The sequence below is a fragment of the Clinocottus analis genome, unplaced genomic scaffold (assembly GCF_023055335.1).
Source record: "Clinocottus analis isolate CAN_PGR_092001 unplaced genomic scaffold, fCliAna1.0.p SCAF_1, whole genome shotgun sequence".
Classification (NCBI taxonomy): domain Eukaryota; kingdom Metazoa; phylum Chordata; class Actinopteri; order Perciformes; family Cottidae; genus Clinocottus; species Clinocottus analis.
This window is the reverse complement of record NW_027175820.1, coordinates 22,489,380-22,509,918: the sequence shown is the minus strand read 5'-3', so window position 1 is coordinate 22,509,918 and position 20,539 is coordinate 22,489,380. Positions and strand designations below refer to the sequence as shown.

Below are 20,539 nucleotides of genomic sequence, written 5' to 3'. Positions count from 1 at the left end.
ATGCTGCTGTGGTGCTGTTTTGCCTCTCGACTGCCCCGTGTGTGTGTGTGTGTGTGTGTGTGTGTGTGTGTGTGTGTGTGTGTGTGTGTGTGTGTATAAACAATACGGGAGATACTTATCGCTGACCTTGGAGCGCAAGTTATTCTACAGCTTGGGAGGAACACACACGCACACACACACACACACACACACACACCTCAAGATGATACCGTCTCGTGCTCTTTTATCTTCCACAGGTTCTCCTCGGGGCTGAGTCGGTTCCCCGGCTTTTATTCATCTTGTCGGCCGACACAAAACCACTCTCAGACTCATCGTGAAGTCAGGTGTGTCCTTAAAAAAAGGAACATTTGTGCACTTGTACATCAATTACTCCCCCGCGTGGTACCTTGAATTATTAAAGAAAACTTGTTTCGTCGTTATTTTACGTTCCACTGTGAACAAAGTATAAAAAATACAAAAAAAACTCTTGACTGAATTGATGTAAAAGCAAAACCAGTGTCAGAGAATCCGTTTCGAAAGTCTTCGCGGCCTCGAAACGAGACGCTGCAGAGCCGTACGGTTCCAGCGGAGGAGCGCTTGGAAAGCAGTGAGACTACGTCATAGTTGTTGTCTTCAAACACGCCGTCCCCATTCACACAAGAAAGAAGAAGTTTCTCTGAAGAATTCGAGGTCACGCCGGGTGATTACTTGAAGTATAAAAAGGTTTCTTGAAGGGCCGAAGTGTCCCTGAAGGTTTTGCGAGGCGACAACGCGTCAAAAATGTTGTCGCTCCTCCAGCTGAAAGTGTCCGAGACCAGAGGGATGTCGGGCGGCGTCCGCAGGAGGCAAACTAGTAAGGCTCGATGCTTATGATGACAAAGACGGCGGCGCCGTTAACACGTGCGATTGTGCGCATTGGATTGGATTTCATACATTTTGGGGTATTATTTACCGCCGTTGACTGTTCGCCAAATTGCCCCTGAGATACATTAAAGTCTCCTCTTCAACATTTCCATAATACCACACATCAACACTCACAGCGGGAGGGGGGCTCGACTCGAACGCTGCCAGCGTTTATCTTTGGATTCCTTTTTTTTTTTTTTTCGCCTTTCTAATCATCAATCAAGCCTCATCACACTTAACTCGGTGAGTCAAACGCCTCCGCACATCGCACGTGTGCGAGCGCAGCGCGCGACCCGCCGAGCGCCGCATGGCGTCGAGATGAGAGGTCTGAACACACTCACCGGGGCGCACACACGCATACACACCCACGCACACAAAGTTCAGGACAGCTCAGTCAAATCATGATCCACACACACACACACTTTTGTAGTTTCTTTGTTTCCTGCTTTAGCTGAATCGCTCACTTTCTTGCACTTCATCTCTTTTGTTTATCACGCTCTCTCTCCTTTTACACACACACACACACACACACACACACACACACACACACACACACCCCGCCCCCTGCGCATCAAGACGAGCGTCTGTGTTCAAGCAGGCCTAAACAGGATCTAGCAGCTCCCCCCCCCCAAAAAAAAATCTTTATTCCAGATGAAGAACACGTACGTTGGCCCATTCATCCCCAGCTTTTATTTCCATCCCCGTCGCTCTGCAGAACGCGTAGCAAAACACTTGGCAAGCGCCACCCATCCATCCTGCGCCCTCACAAAAACCTTTTTCCCCTCCTCCTCCTCCTCCTCCTCTTCCTCTCACATCGGCTCTGAGTGACACCGAGTGAGGAATGTAGGCCGTCTGTCTTTGGCTTAAAGCAACAAAATGAATGCAAATGGATGTTCCATTAAGGATCGGCAAAGCAAAATGCAGAGTTCCCCGGGATGAAACGTTGTAGGTTGTCACTAAAAAGAAGAAAACATCAGTGAATCTACCGTAATTAATGGAAATGGGGTACTGGGAGGGAGGGGAAGGAGCGAGGGAGGGGGGGGTGTGTTTTTCTTCCACCGCCATCAAGAAGCACTCTGTCTTCCAGCTGACTGAGCGTGGGATAAGGACCGAGAGGAAGCGGAGAGAAATGCTTTTGGAGGTGTCGCCTCTCACACCTTGAGCGTGCCCCGTTCAGTTGAAGCTCCGCCTCTCCGCCGCCATCGTAGCATCAGCGCTTACAGGAAACCTACTCACATGGCGTCGTCCCTCCCACTCCCAAAGAAATATATAGAAATGGGTAAAAAAAAAGAAGTAAATCCATAAATAACGTTGGTCTCCGAAGCGTAATAAAAACCAACTGAGCACTTCACACTTTTGGTTTCTTCTCCATCTGTGCTCGGGGCGAAGCGTTTCTTTAGAGCAGAATATGCAATGAAGCCTCCGTATTTTCTGCATCCTCAGCACAAGGCGAGCGGAGTAAAATATGCATTTGCAAACATATTTTATTTACCTGTAGCGTAGCATAATGAAATCCCTCTGCCGTCACAATGAAATCAGCATCTTTCACCAAAAAAAAAAAAAGGAGGGAGAACGCCATACTCCAGTGATGGAAATGGGAGGAGTTACGGGAGAAAGGGGCTCACGAGAACGTCGATATCTGAATGAGTTTTGCTGAAGCTTTTCTCTGTGTGAAAAAATATATTTCAAAAATTCAACGAGTGCGTGTCAAGACAAGCAGCCTTGGATATGAAAAGCAACGGCCAGGTGCAGCGAATCAACTCGGAATACTTACACTTTCAGTCTCACCGTTTCCTGGCGAACGCAGCGGCGTGTTTGAAAAGATTTCCCCCGCAACGCGAGGAGCCGTCGTAAAAAATATGATACTTAAAAAAAAAAAAAAAACCTGAGTCAACTCTCTCGCGGGGGTTCAAAAAGCTCTATGAAGCCCAATCTGGCTTTGAAACACGAGGGCCGGTTTTTTTTTCGTTTTTTTTTAAATGTGAAACTGCCTCCCGCGGACGGGCGCCGGGAGATGAAAGAGGCCGATGCAGATGAGCACGGCGGTCCGTAAAGCGCGCCGGTATCTTTATCTGCAGAACCTTGGAGGAGGGAAGGCACGGACACTGAATGTCAACGAGGGACGAGGAGGATAAACAAAATGCTCTCAAGTGCAGTCGAGCCTCGGGTTTTTTTGTTTATTTTTTTCATGCAGATTTGGAGAAACTGCGAGAACGATGGAGTGTCCGCTCGCAAAAAAATAAATATGAACTCATCAATGCTTTGAATGAGGCACTCCCCGGGTGGTAGAAACTCCCGGCACACGGCCAGTTTCAAAACTCTCGTTTCCTCGAGGTGGGACTGGAATATTTCACTCTCCCCACGAGCGACAGGGTCGCGACTTTCCTCCAGAACTCATGTACATTCCCGTTTGTTCATCTCGCTCATGTTCATATTCAATACATTGAAACCGTTTCTTTTAAATATTAAAAAACAGGTGACTCACAATTCCTCTTCGCACCACGTTTAACTCTTACGTCGATCACCGCCTCCTCGGCCTCGGCGGTTCTAGGAAGTGTAGCGTCATCCTTCTTATTATTGCGGACTCCAGCAATCTGCTGCTCGCGGCGGGATGAAAAGGAACCATTTCGCTCCATCTGCGTCGTGATTTTGTGGCGACGGCGGCCTGCATGTGTGACGATACGACCCGGGTCCAATCAGACTCAACTCCGCCGCGCACACATTACAAGAAGGGACCAAACCTCGATGGGTGAATGCGACTGGAAACACGCAGTCACGTCTCCTGCAGAGCAATTATTGCACGAGAACGACAACCAAAGAACCCGTATTTCAGATTGAAGACAAAATGGCCGTTTTTTTTGCGGGAAGATCTGCACGCCGGAAACTTCTCTCCTTTGGGGTCATCTGCTCTCTCCTCTTGTTCTCTTTTTTAAAAGCAGAGCTGCTCATTCAGTGAACATCACTTTCCTCAAGCAGCGTTACACTGACGTGAACGCTCTGGAAGAATCATCGAGGTTTGACTGCGTCGACTCATTTTAAAGCATCGCGAGCTGCAGATGATTTTTCTCCCAACCGTACAGGTTTAACGTTATGCAAGTGTTTATTCCATAAAACCAGATGAAGGACATCTATTGAAAGTGAGCAACGGGCTCGGAGAGGCGGTGACACGCATGTGAAGTAAACGCCGCGTACGACTGTCGCCGCCGAAGAGCAATTCAGAGTCGTGTGCGAGACCCTGAAATGATGCTACTGGCATACGAGTAGATATTGTGGAGCAGATAGCAGCAAGGCGTCAATAGAAGACAAAACACTACAGCTGATTAGCACGTCGCGCCGGCAGCCTGATTGCTACCGACGCCACGGCGCCGTCCTTTGGGCTCCGAGAGAGAGAACGACAGCATTTTTTTTTTTTTTTTTTTAAAAAGGAGAATGCAGATGATGCCCGAGACAGTCGAGGGAGATGCACGACGCACAGCTGGAAACAGAAGTCCAGGCAGCGAGGGGAAGAGGCGCAGAAACACAGGCGAGTACAGCGAGTCGTGGAAGTCATTACGGCCGAGTTTATCTCAGCCGACTGCAGCAGTCAATTATCGCTCTCATTAGAAGGAGGTAATTGCACCGGCGGAGGCGCGGTGGCAGAAAACCCTCTGAAAAGGAAAGTTCAATTGGACGGTAGACTTTAATTTCACATTTTTAAATGCAGCTTCGTTGAGCTGAATGACGAGAATGTCCCCAGGTATCTGGGGAGGGGTTTTTTTTCTCCGTGGTACATGTTCACAAAATCCAAAAAACCTCTTCAGGCATTTTTGTTGCACTTAAATAAAGTCTGATTTGGTATTAACAAGGAATTAGTACATTTCCTCTCTGAGTCCACTTTAAGCTTTGGTCGGTAACATTGAAGAAACCAGCAAGATTTTTAAAAAAAACACATGTGTAAGTTGAAAACCCAGCCAAGGGCTGCGAACACATTTCCAGTGGACTGTAGCTCGCAGCTCGAGCTCAAAATGTCCCAATTTATTTTGCAAAAAAGGTCATCAAGCCGCCCGCAACACAAACAGCTGTCCCTTGAGGCCTTCCTCCAAAGCCACACCCCTCAAATAAATCTCATGGTGAGGAAGAAATGAGCACATACCGGTGGTCCTCACAGCGGGCAATGGGCTTGTGTGAGACTCCTGTGAGGTGCAGGAAGGCCGTCCGGTCATTTTATTTGGGCCGATTCAACAGAATTATAACCACAATATCGACCTCCTTTCTATGATTTATAGTGTTTGATGTATTGATTGCAGTCGGGATTTCATTGCCCGCCCAGCTCTAACAAACTGTGCTGCCACTCGTCCTCTCTCATCACCTTTTTCACACCAAAAGGAACAATGTCGGGGTGGAAACCAGTGTGTGATGGTGTGAATGGATCAAGGTGGGGGTCGCACACAGGTCCGATACCGCGCGGCTTCGCCGTCACAAGGTGAACGACAACCGTTTGTCCATCTGGGCCGAACATTTGACGGCTCTAAAAGCAAAGACAACAGCGTCGGCGCGTGATTGCAGGCTAAAAATAATGTCGCGTTAGCTTTTCATTTGGTGACCGAGACAAGAAATGGAATCCTTTAAAGTGATACGAGCCCGTTTTAAAAATATACCCGGGGTAAAAAAAAGGTCATCAATTCATGATTTAGCAATGAGTGGTTGGGTTTCAGCCTTAAAGGAGCTTTAGTCTGCAAGGAAGGGAGAAACTCCTGAAGTGCCAGCGTCTGTTGAAAGTAGTAAATTGTGATGAAACACTGCTTTACTTTGAATTTACCATCGGAATAAAGCTTTGTGTCGCATGCAGAAGAAGAATCCTAAAGACGCACAAAGACAGTTAAACACATTGGTGTACATTTTCACACACACACACACACACACACGCGAGGTGTCTGGAGGGAGGAGAAAGGGGCCGTCTCCATCAGCCGCTCCACCTACCCAGAGGACCTAATCAGTCAGTGAATAGACGTAAAATGGAGTCTGTCATCTACCTCCAGCCCAGCAGACTCTCTGCCAACACGTTTTCTCCTGCCGCCGCCCTCCAGAGAGCCAAACGCACACACACACACACACACACACACACACACACACAAAAGATGAATCTTTCCCCACAGCCTCAGATTTCCCACATCATATTTCCTCAGTCTGCTTTACAGCCGTGTCTCTGCAGTCGTCTCCAACGGCTCAATTCTTCTTCTTCGTCTTCTTCGTCTTCTTCGTCGGCGTTTCACTTATTTTCCCTTTTCATTACTTGCGCACCGAGGGCGGCTGAATGTTTTCATTTTCAGCTCAACGCGGGATTAATGCGCCTTCGGTCTCTCGCGTCGCCGCCGGCGGCGGCCTCTTCCATCCCTCCTGGCGTGCGCCAGAGACGGCTGGAATCAAGGCGATGGGACGCCGCCGTGACCCCTGACCCTGCCTCCGGGTCACAATCCTCAACTTTCCATCTCTCATGAGAATTATTAGCAATTATTTGTTCTTAACTGTGTGACACACGACACCCAGTCCAGACTACGACCCTTCTCAGATTAAAGGGACGTGATCGCATCGGTTTGAGGCGTGTTAAAGGTCGACTTTAAACAGGAATGGAGAAGGTTCTTTTATTTTATTATTGTGAACCAACAAGACCCTCGTGCAAACAAACGAAGGAACATTTTTAAGAGGAAAACAATGACATGCTTGATGTATTTCTTTCTGGGCGGGGGAGGACTTTGAGAATGAAGAGAGATGAGGGGTTTTTTTGTGTTTGTTTTTTTAGATTTATTACCGATTGTTTGCCATGTTGCCACTTTATAACCTGGGTGCAGCCACTGTGAAACTGCAGTGTGTGTGTGTGTGTGTGTGTGTGTGTGTGTGTGTGTGTGTGTGTGAGAGAGAGAGATAGAGCAGTGGAGGGGTGGAGAGCTGAGAGGATAATAAAGACAGAATATAGGGCTGAGAGAGGTAGTAAAGAAGGTAAAAAAAAGAAGAAAGAACAGGAGGTTGATTCAGAGAGAGAAAGGGATGAAGAGTGAGAAATGAAAGGGAGGAGGCAGGAGTGTTCTTTCTGGGGAGTGTGAAAAGTAGGATGAATGAAGACCGCTCAGCTCTCTACATCATCTGATTGGGCTTTATCTCTGCTGGAACCAGATCAGCCGCCGAGATAAACCACTTTTATAGTTTGCCCTTCTCTGTGCGTCTCTGAGTGTGTGTGTGTGTGTGTGTGTGTGTGTGTGTGTGTGTGTCTGGGTGAGTTTAGTACATCAATTTGAGTACGGTACATAAAACAACTGGTTACTGGTTTAGCAAGTTTAACTAAAGTAAATGTGACATTCTGAAAGACGCCAGCGCCGTAAAAATGACGATGCTCGTTCGTCGTTTGATTTTCAGTTGGATCGCTGCATCGAGGAAGCAAAACACAACAGCAACAGTGTTCTTATCTTCCCCCGCCTTGCCGTATTAATGATTGAAGCCTCGTTAGAAACGCACGGCGCCAGAAGGCCGGGAAGGTTTCGACCACTTGTGTTGACCGTGTTTCCTCTCAGTGGCAGAATCCAGACGAGCACAAACCGGGTTTCTCGGTTCCTCGACGCGTCAGTCGTGAAAAAGGTAAAAGGTTGCTTTGTGTAACTGACTAAGAGGATGTCTCCAGTGCTCTCTCTAACCGGAGTGTGTCTAAAGAAGGAAGTGTGTGACACAACAACAACAACACACTCAATGAGCAGAATATTCTTTCAAAAAAAAAAGGTCCACGACGGTATGATTCAACGCTGAACAGTGACTGACCTTAAAAGATGCTGTATTCACATATCATCCAACGACACACTTGTTTCGTGAGTCATCTCTGTGCGTTTGGGCCGTTGTGGTGTTGTTGTCATTGTTGTGGATACACAAGTGACGTTGGATTATTCGGAATATGTTCGGATGCCAACGTAATTAACCGACTGCGTGTCCTACAAAGTGCCTCCGACAATACCACAAAGGGCCAGCCACGCAATGGTGATGCAATTATCCCTTTTTTCACGTTTGCAAGCTGCCATGTCCTTGGGGTGTGTGTGTGTGATGGGGGGGAGGGGGGAAGAACCCCCCACAACACACACACACACACACACACACAAAAACAGATCAAAATACATCAAAAAAGGGATTAAAGAATATGCCGACACTCCTAAATCCTTCAAAGGGCGTCCGACTCTATCAAAGGATGAGCATGCTTAAATATGAGGCGACACACATGACACATGAAGACTGTTGGGGCCTATAATTTCTACTACTGGGGGGGAAGAGAGGGGGAGAGAAATTAAGGTTTCTTTCTCCCCCCCTTAGTGAAACCTGATATCAAAGCAGAGTGATAAGTGGCTTTGTTATCTCTGAACACCACAGTCGCCTATAAGAGAGGGAGAGAGAGAGAGAGAGAGAGAGAGAGAGGGGGGTGGGGGGGATGTTATAAAAACAAGAGAGGAGACGACAGGGCAGACGCACTAAAACAAAAAGCTGATCATATTCAAAAAGGGAAATGTCTCATCTGCATACCGAGAGGTCAGGGAGGAAGACAAAGAGCCGGGAAGGAGAGAGGAAGGAGAGAGGAAGGAGAGAGGAAGGAGAGAGGAAGGAGAGAGGAAGGCTAAATTAATTCATTTTATCATTTGGGGGCTTCCCTTTTTTCAGAGGGAAGCGAGGAGGGGGGCGCTCATCGCAAGCAATTCTTAAGGAGTTCAAAGCGTGAACTCGGTGTGTGTGTGTGTGTGTGTGTGTGTGTGTGTGTGTGTGTGTGTGTGTGTGTGTGTGTGTGTCAGTTAAAATGGGATTTCTCATTACTCGCGTCTCGCTCTGCGTCCATCACTGCTGTGTACTGCTCGCTCTCTGCCCTATAATTTCTCTTCCTCCCCCCTCGCCCCCTACCCTCCTTTCCTCTTTCAGAGACTCAGACTGAATACAGAAGATTGAGCCTCACTAGGCCACAATCCTCCCTCCCTCCCTCCCTCCTCTCTCTTTCTTCTGAGTCTGCTTGTGTCTCCACAGTATCCGACTGTGCACACACAGGATAAAACACACTGGATGACAAAGCGAGAGCAAAGAGGGAGCACGAGGACGAGAGAGAGAGAGAGAGAGACTTCAAAGCCGGGCAATGTGGAGAATAATAACTGTCCTCACAACCAGAATGTTGTTTTTGTGTATGTATACATGTATCACAGGGGTTAAATATTCACGTACAACGTCGAGCGGCTTTAGTTTTGGGGCGTCGCAGACCGGGTGGAGGGTGGAGGGGGGAGGGGGGGTGGGCTCGCCTCAACAGATCACGCCGTAATGTCGCTCTCGCGGTTATTTTTCAGGACGCCGGTGCATCTCACTGGAACCCTGGAGACGTCGAGATATTAACGGTCTTTGTCTATTGATGCGTTGGTTTCATTTCCCCGCCCGTAGTGGCGGGGAAATCACGCCCGGGGTGCGTGATTTCTTCCTGTAAAAAACAAAAAATGACATGACCTCTCCACCTTACTTTGATTACACCTCCTAGGAGATGCAACACGACGACGACGACATGAGTTGTGCCTCCGCATGTGCCCGAACCTGCTCTCACTGCATCTCATGTAAATGCGTTGCGTGTGTGGAAGAGCCGCGAGCCTGGGGATGTAATAAGGCGGCGAAGCCGAGGTTAGCGAGGCGGGCCATGCGCGGAGGCGTTTCCCCTTGAGGAGGACGAGCCGCAGGTCCCTCCCTCCAAATCAATCTCGCATGATACCCCGGTATTTGTCTGATGTGCTCCCCTGCCACGCCGGCCAACCGTGACTCATCCCGTCACCGCATCCGAGAGGTCACGCCCTCATCCTCCTCCTCCCCCTCCTCCTCCACCCCCTGTACTCGCCGTCGTTCCCGGGTCTGACGGCGGCCTAATGGCCTGCTCTCTCTACACTGCAATTAACCTTTTTTATTGGCCACCTGCCAGCCAGCTGGAGATGCATCAGTGTATGTGTGCGTGTGTGTGTGTGTGTGTGTGTGTGTAAGTAGAAGCATAAATGCAACAGCGTTAATGGGTTCCAACATGCGCACGACGGCTGAAGCTTTTACGTCGATGAGCTTCCATGTGGGGAAGGGTGTCAGCGGCTGTAGCGACGGAGAGCTTTCACCTGCTCCGGTCTTCAAGGAGGAATTGATCGAATCTAACGGCGCATCACGGTTGACCCAGGCGGCTCCCGGCGGCTGGCAGGTTGTCGGAGAGCAGAAATCATCTCGGCTCAGGAGCTCAACAAAATGCCCCGCCGCCCCCTCCCACATCACACACCCATGCAGCGTCAGCGACAGGTATTGATGAAGCGACACGATGGATTTCCCGCTGTCCGGTTATAGCTGGAAGAAAAACTTGAAGATGCTCACTGACGTTCCCTCATTTCACATCCCCGAATGCATACCACACAAACTGTTGACGGGCGTTTCTTTTAGTGTACATACGCATCGTTTTGTCATTGAAGTCAGGAGCTATTGCAACCACACACACACACACACACACTAAGTATGTAGCGTCACATCAACGCCAAGATATTTTGAGTGACGGCTGGAAACGGCTAAAGGAAAGCGTTAATAATGCGGAGGATATTGTTTGTGCATTACACCCAGCACATGTTGCCCTTTGTGTTGCTGTTGGATCAGCAACACGTGAGGCAGCTGCAGCGAAGAAACACGTATAATCTGCACACATCCAAATCCAAGGGCTTACAAATTATAGACGCTGAAAATGTATGAACACTGGACCACCGGTGACAATATATGGCGCCTCTCTTTCCATTCATTGGCTCTACGCAGTGAGACAACTGAACTCTGTCAGTGAGTCTTTTCAATTGGTGTACACACACAGAGACACACACACATAAACATATATGCCGCCTCATTAACTTGTAACTCGGAGAGCCGATAAGAAACCGAGTCACAGTCACGGGAACTTCACAGGGGCACTCAGCATCCGAGAGGCTTCTAACGCACTCCATCCCATTGTCAACAAGAGGCCTCTCACGAGTGACTTCAAATCTGGCAGAGCGCCGCCGAGCACAAAGCACACCGCCGACGCACACCGCCGCTCCTCCGGCTGCAAATTGAATTTTCGGGGGGCACGGCTTGACTGAAAACACCCGATGGTAAGAATCCCCACGTCACTCGCCGTTCCCCAAACTGAACGAGGTCACGTTGTGTGTGGACGAGGAGCGGGAAAGGAAAAGCGGACCGTTTTATACAAGCGTTCGTCCAATCGGGCGATGCATTCAGGCTCCGGCAAGGTGAAGGATTTTTATGGTAAAGGACCAAAAAAAAAAAAAAAAACCGCTGAGCAGTTCAAGGACAAAAGGAAAAAAGTCACTATTCAGCTCAGGCTTACTGTGGAGCTGAGCCGTGCAGTCGCCAATGTGAAGAGAGACTTCTTTTGAATTGCATAACATTATTTACACCGGCCGGGTTTTTTTCAGACTCAGATTCAAGAAAATCTGCAGAAGAAAACTCAAAGGATGCTTTTTTTTTTTCTCCAAAGAAAAATGGATCCACTGCCATTACGCAATTATTGCTTTATCGAAACATCCACTTTCCCAACTCCACCAAGTGACGTTTGTGATATTTCAAGATTGTTTTTACTTAAGAATGCTTCCTAAAAAACACGCCTATCGTTGATTAAAACGTGAGATCGATACAAAGATTGAAAGAGATGCGTTGAGAAAACCCTACAGGGTGTGTAAAGCCTTTTTTTGTTCACTTCTCTCAACCCCTTTCCCATAATTCACACACAAACTACAGCATGGCGTCCAGGGCGCATCAGCAGCTCTTACCTGCGACGGAGAGGCGGGCCGTCCGGCTGGAGATGGACCCCACGTTGTCGATGGTGGCGACGCACTGATAGGTGCCCTCGTCGGGCTTGTTGTGCTTGGAGTGGACCACGTGGGCGAAGAACAGCGAGCCGTCGGGAAGGACGCTCCGCCTCTCGTCCGAGACCAGGCTCATGAAGGTGCCGTCTTTCTTCCACTCGATGCGCGCCGGCGCGGCCGCCGCGTCGCTGTGGGCCGAGCAGTTGAGCAGCGCCGAGTTGCCCCGGACCGCCAGCGTGTCCTGAGGCTCCGCCGTGAACCAGAAGGGGTTGAAGGGCTGCGCTGCTGAACCTGGAGAGGGAGGAGAGAGAGAGAGAGACGTTAGGCCGGATGCTCGAAGTTTAAGAGCGAGGAGTCAAATGAAACGCCACAACCGCTTTAAAATACGTATTCTGCAGCAGAAGATACAGGGAAGCGTTTTACCGGAGCTGCTTTTTGAGTTCAATGTGCAAAAAAATACTAAAAATCACATCTCCGAGGACGTCATCTGCTACCTTCATGGAGCATTTTTAAACCCGTTCACACTGCATGCCCTGGTGGTTGAGATGAAAAGAACATAGCGAGACTCGCAGTGACCCGAACGCTCTATGAAATGCTTCTAAAAGCAACACAAAAAAAAAAAAGCCTCTCTTTTTGTTCACTCGGCCTTTTCAGCCACTGCTGCCTCAGTCTGTACCCGAGACTCCGAGAGGCTTTTCATTATGAAACCACGAGCCCCGCTGGAATTGGACGCGAGGAACTGACAAATTTAAACCCGGTCCAGCCTCCCCTGGCAAGTTAATATCACGTCTTGCTTTATTGTAAGTAGAGAGCGCGGCGGCGGCGGAGGAGGAGGAGTAAACACTTTGGAACGCCGCCGCCTGCTTCCTCCCCGCCCCCCCCCCGCCCGAGCACGAATGGTCGCGTCGGGGCCGACATGGATAGTGCCAAAGTCAGAGTCGCTGCAATTGCTTTGCATTTGTCCTCATCCATTATTCAAGCGCTCCCCCCCAACCCGAAGAGTCACACCGTGGTATTGTTTAGATAAATAACACCAATTATCAGTTCTGCGGGGATGGAGGAGAGCTCAGGAAGAAATAATTAAGAGGGTATGAAGGTATTTTAATAATGCAGCGTGCGGAGTGAAAGAAGTGGCAGAATGTTAAATGCAGTTTAAAATATGCCGGCTCTCTTCCAAGGAAAATGGCACGTCCTCCGGGGGGGTGGAGGGGGGCGAGCGAAGACCAGAAAGAGAGAGAGGAAGACGGAGAAGAGAGACGCCGTGTCAATGGTTCGGCTATTCAAACGACGAGGGGGTAATTCCTCTCGCTGGCGGCACCAGAGTCCCCCCCGTGTGGGACCCGGAGGCGGGAGCGGCGTAATGCGCGGTCCATCGCGGCGCCGACATGGCCGCCGAGCCTCGCCGCACTTTGTTCTCTTGAAAGCAGAAACAATTACGGCACAACGCTGTGGAAAAATGACTGGATTGAAGAGATGTATATTCTACTTTCACGCGAGGGAAAAGCGGGTGGGACGACACGGCATTTCCAACTGTGCGGCGCCGGATAAGACGAGGAAGGGGGAAGGAGTGCCGTCATCTGGCTCCGATGGACCGCGTCGGGCCTTCTCCACCCTTAAGCCTTAACAGAAGTTGAACTGCTGTGTTTCAAATCTGATTTTACTGCAAGTAATGTGCAGCCACAGCTACAGTAAAGCAACATTACAAGACATCAAACTTCATTAGAGCCGCCGATGCAGAGACAGCGTCAGTGCTCTCACACTGACAGAGAGTATTCTATTTGTAAAAAAAAAAAAATCCCTACAGGCAGCAGTGGATGTGGGATTCAAGTGAATAAACGGCAGGAAGAAGAAGGATACGCGCAACACGTATTCAACAGTAACTCTTAGAAGTAAGCGAGCGGGGCTGAAATGGGACTGAAGCGAGCAGCTTTGCCGTACATATCGGGCAGAATGTGACAACGCCGCAACGAAAAACACAACATTTTACTGATGGTGTACATGGACAGATGGAGAGAGACCAGAGTGGAGGAGCAGTTGGGGAGCTGGGGGGAGGTTTGTCAGTCCTGCAGACCAGCGGCACCGCGGCGTGCTTCATCGTCTCCGCTTTACGCTGCTGAACAGAGCGTGTGCGTTGGCCGAGCTGAAGTCTGGCTCCCGTCCAGTCAAAAGACCGTCTTCAGCTGCTCTCGGAGGAGGACACGGAACGGGCTGCGGGGGTCCCGTCGCATCCTATCGGAGGCCAAACAGCCGCCTTTAGCAGCTTTTTTATCCCCGTCAAAGGAGCAGTAAGGGAGGGCTTAGCTTCAGCTCGACCGTCAAAACAAAATGGCCAACCATCTGTTTTTTTTTTCAGTTGCAGACACAACATCTACCGTCAGCGGAGCGGGGGGGGGACGAACTGGAAGGGTGTGAAAGGGCTGGTTTTGCGCTCTACTACGCGCGATACGATCGGATAACCACCTGGAATGATGTCAGTCAAACTTCAGGCGGGCTAAAAACACGCGACGACAGACGAGACCGCAAACCAACGAAGCTCCCGAGTCATGACCGAGGTCCTGACTCCAACAGTGGAATCAAGGCTGCGCAAATATTTTGATGATGATCGGCCGCCAAAAAAAGCTTTTATTCTCGTCCAAGTCATTGACCAAATGTTTTGCATTTCCTTTCTTTGTAGACTGAAGGAACTAGAAATCAGAAAGAAAAGGAAATAAGCTTGGATTTGGCCATGAAGCTTATCCTGATCCTCTTCTTTATGGCAACAAGAAGACTCATTTCATTCATTTCAAAACCCTCTCAAATTAAGCGTGTGTTTATTTGGTCTCTTAGAAAGAACAACAAAGCCCACATATCAACACAGGCTTCTGCACTTCACTCACACACAAGTTTCACCAGAGGAAGAGGCGGGAAAACCACGTGTGGTTAAAATGAAAAAGGTTAACAAGCCCATAGCAGGACACGCACGCAGTCCCAATGAGCCGGATAAGGCCACCGTCCCGGGGATCCAAGGAGCTCTACTCGCCGCGTTTAATTAAATACAAACTCGTTAGAAAAAAAGACTAAACAAAATGTCACCTTCACGGGCTTCAAAGCGCTTCAACTTCTAGGCCGAAGCCAAGGGAAACTTTACTTTTTGGCAAATAACAAGGTTGCCGGTGAATCATTTTTTTTTTTTAAAAACAGAGCCGCGTGCTCTTGATGTGTTCGGAGGCGCTGATTGAAAGGGAACTGAACAGAGCGCGCGTTCCCCCATACATCATTAAAGTGCCGCGGAAATATCCAAACCGTGCTGACGCCGAACACAAATAATGAAAAGGGACAGGAAGGGAATACCACAACGAAGGCGTCGGTCTCAAAAAAAAAACAACATGTTTTTAGGGTTCTTACGGTGAACGCGGCGCATCTTTTACGGCGGACGTCATTAGCGCTGAACCACGGCGAGCTTTCGGCAACGCGGCCGCTGGTCGAGCTCAGCCGATCGTCTTTGGAGGAACAGGACACCGCGGCACCGGGCGAAGACGGGAGGGCAGAGCAGAGCGAGGGGCCCAGAAAATGAGGTTGTCTACTTGATAAGTATGGGCTGTTACCTCGGTCCCAAATCCACTTTGCTCAGCAGTCATAAAAGGTTTGAGAGCCCAGATTAAGGTGCTGCCCCGATATGCTGCCTTGCTCTCTCTCCTCCTCTCTCTCTCCTCCCACCTCGCTGGGTCTGCCTTGCTTTCAGAATGGAGACCTGGAGTTTGTGCTGTATTTCTCCCATCGCGAGCCACTGGCACCGCTGGCTCAGAGCCAGCGCTAAAAAGCATTTCTCGATGTTACACGGCTTACAAGGTGTGTGCGTGTGCGTGCGTGTGCGTGTGTGTACTCTGGTCTCGTGATCGCAGAACGCACGTCAAGATGCTTTTCGCTGCTTTTGAAACGACTCCCGTCGCGTCCTCGGTGACCCGCACAACAACAACAAAAAAAAAAAAAGAAAAACTGCGGTTAACTCCCATCCGTGCATCCTGTGACGTGGAGCGATGCCAACGCCGTTCACAACTCAGTCAAGTCTCTCAACGTGCGGCGTAATATCTCGAGGAAGGCAATAAAGAGGAGTGGGCGAGGGTCTGCATTCCACACAAAGACCCCCTGTTCTCCTCTATTCTCCCCTTCGCTCAGCAGGAAGCCTCCTCCTCCTCCCTCATTGACCCGCCGCCGCCGCCTGAGAGGCAGCCTTATCGACTAGCCTCCTTATTGAGCCGCTCTTGAGACAGAGCAGACCACTCACGGAAAAAGAGAAGAAAAAACAGTCACAATGTCAGCAACAGAGGCCCCTCTGTGGCTCAGGGACAAGGAAAACCCAGCAAAGTAAAAGCCAAAACAGTAATATTTTCACTCTCTTTACACACACACACACACACACACACACACACACAAACAAATCGCTCCACACTCTTTGCTCTGTCTTCCTGTGGTGCAGCGGGTCATTTGAGCCTTTATAGTGACACGACAGAGCAGAGAATCCTTAATAACAGCACATCAAAGATGAATGGAAACCTTCCACGCAGGTAAAGATGGAGGAGGAGGGAGGGTGGGGGGGGGTTGTAATGAGCCCGAGCACTTCATTCACCGAGCTGCTGCCGCTCTGTTATTTCCATCCCTCCACTGTTTGTCCTTCTCCCCTCAGCGCCGGGGTCGCTTTAATGACACTAATGGAAATGGTTGCCTCCCTCCTACACGCTGCTATCCCCCTCACACACACATCCCCTTCCCCTTCATCTTTATGCCTCGACTGTCTGTTTCTCTGCAGAATAAACCTTCATCTTCCCATCTCTTCCAAACGAAAGCCCATCTGTCGCCAAAGAAGCACCTCAGGGAAATAACAATGATCTGGAGACCAAGTGCGAAGGGACGAGGAGCCTTTAATGGATCAAGAGAAAGAGCGCCAGCTAACTTTATATATTCGAGGTATTCGAGGGGGGAAAAGAGAAAGTGTCTTTTTTCTTCCTCTAATCAGCGGTCGATTACAGAGGTCTGCTGAAGGAGTCCATTATAGCGAGGCAGCAAGTTGAGGCGGCGAGCTTACTTCCTTTCATTTTGCTAAGATTGAAAAAATTTGGGCACTTGACTTGAAACGAATCAAAGGAGGTGAAGATCCGAGTGGCGGCAGCCATTTCATTCTCAGGGTAATAGAAAATAAAAGAGACACTCATTAAGACCGATTACTGTTTCCAAAGACATGTATCTCTTAAAACTAGTCTCGGGAAAAAGTGACACACTCACAGACTGGAAGGATAAACACGAGGCAAATGAAATGGAAGAAGAGTCACTTTGACAAACCAGAAGTTAAGGGGAGGTCGGATGACGGGAGGATGCATCTATTTCAGATTCGCAGCAGAGTGTTGTCGGCGTCGGTGTGGCCCTGTCGCGCATTTCTTTGAAGCGTTGATGCCAGGAACAATGTCCGACGTGCCTTGGGGGGAGGGGGGGGAACCAACAACCTTCTGACTCTCTGGTATTCTCAGCATCCCCCAGAGCGGTTAATGAAATGAGGGGGTTGAGGCCAGAGACATAAAAAAGGGATGGACAAAGTGAGCACATTGGCTGTCCTGCGCTGGCTCCTGCTCAACTGGCAGATTAAAAAAAAAAAAGAGGGGAAAAAGAGGAGAAGATCCAATTTTTTTCAGCTTCATCCTGTCCGCTCGCTGCCTTTGTAAAACTCTGAAGGACCCGGAGGAAACGCGACAGGGTCACAGGCGGGGTCGGGTCACCGCAACGCCATCGGCTTTGTTTTTTTTTTTTCTTGAATGTTGCCAGAAAAAAAAAAAACCTGTCGTTTCAACGCAAACGCCCGTCTCTCTTTAATCAGATGAAGAAACGGATCCGGGCACGAATGCCTTGCCGGTTAATAGGATTAGCGAATTCTTAAAGTGCACGGGTCCGGAAAAAAACACCACATTTAAAAAAAATAAAACACAACCACCATGTGCAATGTGTTTTCATTCTGGCTCGATGAGAGGACATGGCACTCGTACCATTTAGTAAGTGTGCCGTGCATTTGTATATCAGTAATTAATGAGAGCCTAAGCCCCTCCCCTCCAAACAACCTCGCACACTGACCCCTATTTCCTGTTTTGCGGGTTTAGCGTCGTTTAGCCTCAAAAGTTAATCCGAGACCACCTCGGAGACGCCGCCGATCCCCTTCAAACCGGTTCAAAACAAGCAATCTGGAAACGTGTGATCAGCATTTGTATGCGGTTCATGCCGCACGTGGACCAAATCGAAAAACTGATAGCTTTAAAGCATCTTTAAATGAAGAGCTAAAATGCTAATGCTCCGGGGGTCACTGGCCTCGGCTTCTGAAAGACACACCACCGCCCGACCGGATCAGTACACAGAATCAAAATGTGTAAAATAGGGAATTAGCGACCTTACGAACTCAAAACTTCTTCATTCAACTGGATCCCACTGCCTTAACCGTGCGCATGTGTGCCATTAACCCTGAAACAAAGTATTGTTTAAACGTGTGAATTAAAAAGGTCACCAAAGCAGCCATCTTATCCTAGAAGAAATGTAAAATAAATACACGAAACAGAATAAATTAATCAAATAAAGTGATTACACAAATGGAAAGATATACTGGTTAGCATATTGCATTATTTTGAGTGTGGCCGAGCATAAATCCACGAGGAAACTACCCCTTGGAGACGAGGACAAAGCGTCTACCGGGCGAGACGGAGATCCAGGAGGGATTGAGCAGACGTGGGAAACCTCGCTCTCCTCCCCTGGTTGTGATAATTAACCAGCACTGATTGAGACTCAAATTCCCCTCCTCTTATCAGCCTCCCCGCGGGCGCCAGCGCTGAAGGATTGGCCCGCTGAGACGCCGGCACAGACGAGGCGCACCGCGAGAGCCGGTTCAGAGCGGGTGGGCATGTATGTATAGACACGGCGAGCGCGAATGCCAGAAACGCCGTCCTCGTGCCGAATAATTGGAAAGCGAGAACAGCGAGAAACAACATATTTCTTTGGCTAAATAGCTACCCACAGAGCAGTCAGGCGAAAGGTTAAAACCGTCACTTAACGTCAGGATTTGAGGATGGGGCTAACCTTTTCTAGTGGTGAGAGGAAGCCCACTAAAAGTCTAAGACGCCATTATCTGCAGTTTGCTTGAGTGAGATGCTCTTTAAGCTGAAACTCAAAAAGGGAAACCGTCACGTGGCGAGACAAACTACGCACTTAAAAAAAAAACACTGCCGGGAAAAACACTCAGTTTGAGTAAGTCCTGTCACGCATGAGTTACCAGATACGAATGAAAAAAAGCAGTGGGCCAACATGGACAGGAAGTAGCCGACAAACTGGGCAGATTGGGCCCAGTTCCTGCTTATTCCATGAACAACACCAGATGAGATAGTCATCTGAGACAGGAAGTCCCATTCATGGCTCCTCCCCCTCATCCCCACCAGCCCCGATCCGAAAGAAAAGTGGCTGTAATGAAACACCGTATGGATTTATCTAATGAAACACGATATTGCATTCTCTCGCCCCCTGGTTTTATTTTCATTTTTTGATTTTTTTTTTTGCTATCACACTCACTCACACAAACACACACAGAGAGACAGAGAGAGGGGAGCGGAAAGAAAATCAATATAATCCAGTATGTCTTGCAAAGTCAAACACTCGGCGATTTATCAGCGTTTGGATTTCAAAGTCTGGATCTTTGGCCCATTTCGGCTTCGACTGCCGTCGCTTTGTTAAATCGCGAGAGGGGAGAAGTGAAATTGCGTACGGTACAATCTCCCTCCCAGGGAGATGCCGGTTTAAGTACAGCATCTGGTTCAGAGAGCCGGAGGGGAGGAGGCGGGGAGGATGAAACCAGTCTACTAGAGGTCACATCCAGCCGGTCGCTTGATCACCGTCTCCTTTGAGCGGTCAAGCGTGGCCAAATCTGCCTCTGATAAGCTCGCTGCCAATTACCAAGCCCAGACACACACCAAAAACATTTCAAACTATCTCAGTTTCCCCCTCCGCTTGTTTAAGATAAGCATCCTCTTGTAAGTCCTGCTAATTACAACGAGAAAGCCGAGTCAATCCCCTTTTCAAATTCCCGATGAACATTAACAGACTATTACGCTGACCAACTATTGTATTAACGGGTATCATTTAATTAGTTTCCTCTGGAAACGGCCTTTTTTTCCTCCAATTCATATTTTCACACTCAACAACGTGAGTTCCTTTTCTTTTTTTCCGCACAATAACGCCGCCATTCAGGTCCGTCTGATCTTAAACAGACTTATAGAAGCAGTATATTGTATGTATGTGGATATATTCGCAGGACTTTCCATCCTTCTGCTCTGTTCACAGCGAGTCGTATGTGGCATCAAAGCGGCCGGCGAGGAGGTGCTGTTAGCGGACTGCTGATAAAAGAGCAGCCAGTCGCAGCATGTTCGCAGCGATTTGGAGGAAACCATTTAACACTGGAGCACGGGAGAGATCAAAGCCTCTGAGCCAACACTGGGAGGGAGACTCAATTACTATTTTACTTGAAACCGGATGTTACAACTCCAAAAAAAAAAAAAAGAAAAAGAAAGAACTTAAAATTACTTTGGACAAAATATCCAGGGCAAGTTGGAGGAGCAGCGGCGCAGGAGGATCCGCTATCTGAAGACAGAGCAGCAATAATGGAGCAGTTACGCATGGTACCAGGGGTTAAGTGTTTGCACCGGGGGCATAGTTAGATAACAAAATGAAGAGGCTGCGTGAGGCATAAAGGGAGGTCTCCTGGATATTATTAGTGTACAAGACTGTCAAAGCTCCCTCTGAAGTCACAAAAGCAT

The 20,539-nt window shown here is 48.9% G+C and overlaps 1 protein-coding gene across 10 annotated transcripts in view; it reads right to left on the bottom strand.

The window, feature by feature from the left end:
- neo1a (neogenin 1a) overlaps positions 1-20,539 on the bottom strand; it is a 148,541-nt gene that overhangs the window by 86,327 nt on the left and 41,675 nt on the right. For all 10 annotated transcript variants that reach the window (XM_068571464.1, XM_068571485.1, XM_068571471.1 and 7 more), the window contains exon 2: positions 11,691-12,017. In XM_068571464.1, coding sequence (XP_068427565.1) covers positions 11,691-12,017 — 327 coding nt within the window. The remainder of the gene's footprint in view (positions 1-11,690; positions 12,018-20,539) is intronic.